A 6,000-nucleotide genomic window follows, 5' to 3' on the forward strand; every position below is an offset into this window, starting at 1 on the left:
CTTTATTAAAGGTCTTATACCTTGGCATAGTGAGGTTGTGACCTTAGGCAATTGATTTGGGGCAATATTAAAAGTCAGTAAGTTGTTAACTTCTTTGTTTGCTATTATCCTAGTTTTAGAACTAGGATGAGAGAAAGGTGCTCCTGGGGTTTCTGTCTAAAATGTCATGTTCAGTTGAACTGTCCTAGATACCATATACTGTTCACTGGAAACATAAAGAGGATTGGTGGGAAAAATATATACTTTGGTTAGATTTACCTCAATATTGCTTTATAGATATGTGCCTAGAGCTGCTACTTCAGAAATTCTAAGTAAAAAACTGAAGAGTGAAAACCAGAGCAGATGCCTGTTATTAAGAAGCCCAAATTTCACCAGAATTTTGGGATTTTTCCTCAAGTTAGGTTTTATTTTGGATCAGAAAAAAATAGTTACAGACAGGCATGCTTCATATAACGTGTCTTGCCTTTCCCTCCACAGAAAACTGACCCAGTTAGAAAGCAAAATGCAGAACCCAGACAGAACATATAAACTTGATGTTTAGAACGGGTGTACAAGATCTGTTTTAATAAAAATGCGTATCTTCTTGTAGGCCCACCTCCGGATTGATTGAATTTGAACAATTCATACAATGAGAGATGGACTAGCAAACTTTGCGATCCATCATTTCATTTTCTGTCTATTTTCTAGTCTTCTAGTGCTAAATTCATAGTTGGGGAGTGGGCTTAACTCTATCCGTCTTGTCTACATCATAAATTTATCTCATGTCCATACTTACTTAACTCTCTTTGATCCATCTGGTGTGTGGCACAATACGGATTAGCTGTTAATGTTCAATAAAGCTGAATTCAATTACCTCTCTTATGGTTTCCAAGTGAGGAACCAGACTACAGTCAGCTTTCTTACAACTGTAGCCTTCAAGAGTCTTTCAAAGAAATCATAGTCATTAAAATATTTCAAAAAGGTTTTAATTCAAAAATTGTGGCTAGATTTTGATGTATCTGAATTTCTCTTGTCGGGCAAAATGGCAGACTTGTTCTGTAGGATTATTTTCTCCAGGGTATTTATATGACTAGACTGTTTATAAATAAAAAGAAAAGAAAAAGGAGACAGGAAATCCTAGAAATACAGAAAGACCCTGCTGGTTCTTAGGCCACAACAGGCTGAGCAAGCTACAATATAGTACCACCAGCCTCTTATTTTTTTGTGAATTAATATTTAGACTTCATTTCTGCTGCCGATTTATTATTGTGTGTGAACTACACCAAACTATGGACACACTCCAGCCAAACTCCTATCAAATAAGTGGGAACTCTAGTATGGTTTTCCTCTTAATCTCAGTTGGATTTTTGTAGGAAGAAAATCAAGCTATAATAGGAAAATGTCTTTCTTCCCATCTAATTGGTCTCCTCCTCCTCTCTTGTAATAACAGATGTAACACTACATTTCAAACAGCTTTTTGCCTTTCAGAGCCTCCATGTCTCCCTGTTCTTAAATTGTAATCATATCTTATAATATATAGCATGCCTGTGAAAAGAGCCACTGCTAGGAACAGCTTTGTGTACATATTTGCCAGAAAGACTTTCTTTTTTTTGTCATGCAAATGCTGTAATTATATTTTGAAGCAGAAGAGCATCCCCTTGATGCTGCAGTGGAAGAGACCTTTCCAAAGCTCCTTTATTATTCCAAGTCTCCCTCCTTTTCTCTCCTACTTTTGAGCTGCACGGTTGGGAGAAAGAAAGATAGAAAGATTTTATGTATGGTTTGCTTACCTCCAGCTACAGCTTAAGTGAAAAAGAAAGAAATGTCTGGAAAACACTAACTTTAATACATTTCAGAGTGTGTCTGGGGTTGGGGGAGGGTTGTAATGTGCAGGTATAATAAATAAACGGATGCATTGCTCTTTTCTATGCCAAAGGCTTTCCTGAACATGGACTGCTTGTCTCTCTTTTGGAGAACTGCAACATTATCTGAACCAGAATCCACACACCCAAACAGGATCGTTTTTAAAGGAAGGGGAGGAACTTTTTAGAACTGGCACGACTCCCACCATCACTAAACCCATCTTGCTGGGGAGATGAATCCGGTGCAGTGAATTTTATGAACGAAACATTTCAGGATGCTTCACCTTTTCTCTCTTTTCCACCTCGACTAAAGGCTGAGGAAGCAGGGGAGGGGGAGAGGAGGCGATGCAAGAGGGAATCCAGCAAATCCGCCTCGGAGGGAGAGCGCACCAGAGACCTGCTCTTGTTTTCTTTCCGCAGTTTTTATTTCCATTAGAGAGAGAGAGAGAGAGAGAGAGAGAGAGAAAGAGAGAGAGAGTTACATATTGTTTCCATTTTCTAGTATTTTTCTGGAATTTTATGTTATGACTTCAGCCCTAGAGAGAAATCCCTGCCTAGTAGAGCAGGAAATATTGAGAAACCCCTTCCACAGATTTTTGGAAGAACTTCCAAGGAACGAATTGGAGACAGGCGTCCGGGAGAGACACAGCGGCGGAGAACTTGCCACTGATGCAACACACACAGGCGTGTGCAAGCAAACAAGAACGGGCGCGCGCGCGCGCGCACACACACACACACACAGAGGGGGGGAGGGGGGAGGGTCTGCTAGGAAACAGGGCTTTCTCAAAGTTTGGCAATTGCAAGTAGGGCGCCTTGCGAACTCAGGCTGCCCACCCTTCCCGGATTGGAGTCCAGGGGCCAGCACAAAGCCTACCTGGGCTGCCCCGGATCTTTCTTATGTGAATCCCTAATACACGCACAGAGATGCATCCATCAGGAGAACCTTGGGGGCTGCTGGTCCCCGCTCAGCGAACCACCCCTTCCGCGGAGGCCCAGTTTCGAGGGCCGGCGGGACGAGGAAGAACTTCGCTGACTTACCTTGGCGGTATATTTTGGGAGAGGGTGCCCCTTGGCAGCACCAGCCCGTACCCCTGTCGGGACGGCGGCTTGAGAAAAGGATATGGGTTGCACACCATCTTCAAGCACCAGCTCCTCGGCCGACTGTGCTGGCTCAGGTAGAAGAAGACGGTCGGGGCCAGGGCGGGATAAGGGAGCGCTTCCCCGTCCGACTCTCCACTGCCTGGATCCTTCTCTTTGTCCCCGGAACCCGAGCGACCTCCATCTCCGGAGAGATCGTTAAGGCGGACGAAGGTTTTGGAGCGGGCATCCTCCTCCGGATCCTGCTCCTCGGCTCCTCTCGGAACATCTTCGTCCATCCTCCGGCCAGCAGACCCCGCTCGGAGCAAGTGGCAAAAGAGGGAAAGAGGCTGAGGAAAGCGAGAGCGCTGTCAGGCGTCAAACCCCGCTAGCCATAGGCGAAGCGGGGGGCGGGAGGCGGACGGGGGGGGGGCGGGCAAAAGAAGCGGGCTTCAAAACCGGCCGGGCGTCGTGGGCTCCCAGCAGAGCAGCTGCCTCCGGTCCTCTCGCCCCATTGGGATCCAGGCTGAGCCGGCTGGGTGCTTCTCGTCACTTTGCAGTCTGTTTTTCCCCCCAGATCCCGAACCAGCCGGGAAGGCGAATCCGAGGAGGAGGTGCGGTGATTCGGGTGCCCCCGCTTAGCAAAGCAACCAGAAACTGACGGTCTCGACCATCTACAGCGCCAGCAAGGAGAAGGTCCTCGCTTTGGGGTTGGGGGCAGGAGGGAGGGAGGGAGGGAGGGAGGCGCTGCCCTTTTCAAGTCCGACAGGATTTCGAGGCTCCGTTGCCGCCCGGCTTCAGCCTCACTCTCCGCGTCCTGTCCGGCTTTGGGGAGAGGAAGCAGAGAAAATGAGGTTCTCGGCGGCTCCCCCGGGGGTTGGGCTCCTCCCGGCCAAGGGAATTACTGGAGGCGGAGTGGGGTAGAGACAGAAGACGAAGCCAGCGGAACTGAAGCTGCAAAACCGATGCTATGCTTCCCCGCCGCCGCCGCCGCCGCCGCCGCCTTGGTCGGCCGGGAGAACCGAAGGGAAAGCTCAGCGCACCTCACAGCTGGATCCCTCACTCCAACTTCAAGCCGGAGCTCCACCTCGCAGCTGCGCCGCCCGCCAATCGGCGGTCGCCTTTCGCCTCGCAGCCCCGCCCCTTCGGCCGCGGGAGGACGAGGGCGAGGAGAGGCACCGCTGGAATCCGCCACAGTTCCTAGAGCTCCGGGCGTCCCCTTGCCTCGCGCCCAGACGGGGCGTGAAGAGCCAATGGGGCCAGAGGCTGAGGCCGACCCCCCGCGCGGATTGGCCTTTAAAATACCGGGGGGCGGGGGGGGACGGGTCCCGCGTGAAGCCGCTCGCTGCCGCTTGCCAAGTTCACTCGTGGAGGGACTTGGATGCTCTTTGATGCCGCGCATCGGGACGGCTTTTCCCGTCCCACGTGAGGCGGGAGAAGAGGGTCGCAGCCCTTTTCAAACGCTGCAAACGAGGACAGCCGCGCTTCCCGGGCTTGCAAGGCAAATATTTTTATTTTTTTAGTTTTTTACCTAAGAGGCGCCAAGAAAGAAAGATCCGGGGAAGCCTGAACGCGCCCAAACGCCGGCTGAGGAAGCCGAAAGAAGCAGGCAGGGGCAAGCGGGAGAAGAAAGAGCGGGACGGAGCCCCCGTCTCCAAGCGAGCTCGAGTCGAAGAAGAGTTGCGCGCCTTCCCTCCGGTTCTCCGTCCCTCCTCACAGACTAATCCAGACTGGATATGAAGAAAGAGACCCCGCCCGCCGGCCCTGGCATAAAGCGACCATAAAGACATTCTGGCCAACGATTGGGAGCAATAGTCCTCCTCTCTCGTCTCCCGTGCTTGGCCCGGGATTCCTTCCCGATTTGAGGAAAGGACGCGGGATTTCTCCCTTGCTCTTCCGGGCAGAGAAAAGCCGCCGAAGTGGCTTTTGCGAAGGAGAAGCAGCTACGTCCTTCTCTGGAGGAGGAGGAGGAGGAGGAGGCGACCCTTTGGGAAGCAATGGGGACACGACCCGTTACGCCCTGAGGGAAAACGACTTCCTCCTTGCTGGACAGGCTTAGCCGCTGGTGCCGTTTAGGCGGAGAGAGGGTCGCCCCGGCGGCGGTCAAAGAAGGGAACCCGCCTGGAAACTGGGGTTCCCGGTGATGCAATAGGCAGCTTTGAACAAGCACCTGCTTGGCTCGGTGGAGGGAACAGAAACGGTTGTAGACGCAGCTCCGGGATTCCCGTCTCCACAGCTCAGTCCATTATTTCCCCTTTCTACAGCGGAAGCCTTATTCAGCAAAGATAGCGGCAGCAGGATCGAGGCAGCAGGGAAGAGATAATACAGCAGCAGCAGCACCACCACCAAAAAGCACCGTTTTGAATCTGAAGCTGTCACGGGGAAACCGAAGCATGCAAAATAACTTTACCTAAATGATAACTGGTGTCAAATAAAATTCTGGGGAAATCTGAGTTTGAATGTGTTCTTTTCCGTCTCTAGAGCCAAGGATGCCTGGCTCCAGCCTTCAATCCTTCTCTTTCTTAGATGCGTACATGTTGACAATTCACACAATTTACTGCACACCCAAGCATTCTGGCGCTAGTTAGTTCAGCTGCAAACAATTTTAGTTAAGAAAAATCAGCTGAGGCTATATATACCTCAAAGCCGGTAATTTGTTCCTTGTTGTGCTCAAGGGAGTAAATTGCACGTCAATTTTTCCCTTGTTCAGTCGTGTCTGATTCTGAAGAGACTGCCTGGACAAGTCCCTACAGTTTTGTACAATATATGCAAAATGGCGGGTAGGCAGTTGCAGCATCTCATGGGTCAGAATAGCATTCAGTGTTGGTTGTTTCTTCCCCTTGTTTAATTGTCAGAGGCAAGAGCTATTACATCTACATCATTCAAAGAGATAAGCAAAGAACCTGAGTGCCTGTTATGTTGCTTAAGGCTGCCCAGTGCATGCTGCAAAAATCCCAATTACCAGTAGGCAGTAGGCCGTAGTTACAGTAAGTGATAGTTGATTATTTTTGGCACGGAAGAGAAAGCTACACCTAAGACATTTTGAGTTAGTTTAATTTGACAGGTGATGATGCTATTGGCC

At 49.9% G+C, this 6,000-nt stretch overlaps 1 protein-coding gene across 1 annotated transcript in view; it reads right to left on the bottom strand.

The window, feature by feature from the left end:
• The window catches only part of CACNA1G (calcium voltage-gated channel subunit alpha1 G), a gene marked incomplete at its 5' end in the record, with an annotated part of 457,316 nt that extends 454,099 nt beyond the window's left edge, over positions 1 to 3,217 (bottom strand). Inside the window, one exon of the mRNA XM_081320681.1 lies at positions 2,964 to 3,217. Coding sequence (XP_081176807.1) covers positions 2,964 to 3,217 — 254 coding nt within the window. The remainder of the gene's footprint in view (positions 1 to 2,963) is intronic.
• Between the last annotated feature and the right edge of the window lie 2,783 nt (positions 3,218 to 6,000).

This window comes from Vipera berus (genome assembly GCF_964194415.1).
Source record: "Vipera berus genome assembly, chromosome: 2".
NCBI lineage: Eukaryota > Metazoa > Chordata > Lepidosauria > Squamata > Viperidae > Vipera > Vipera berus.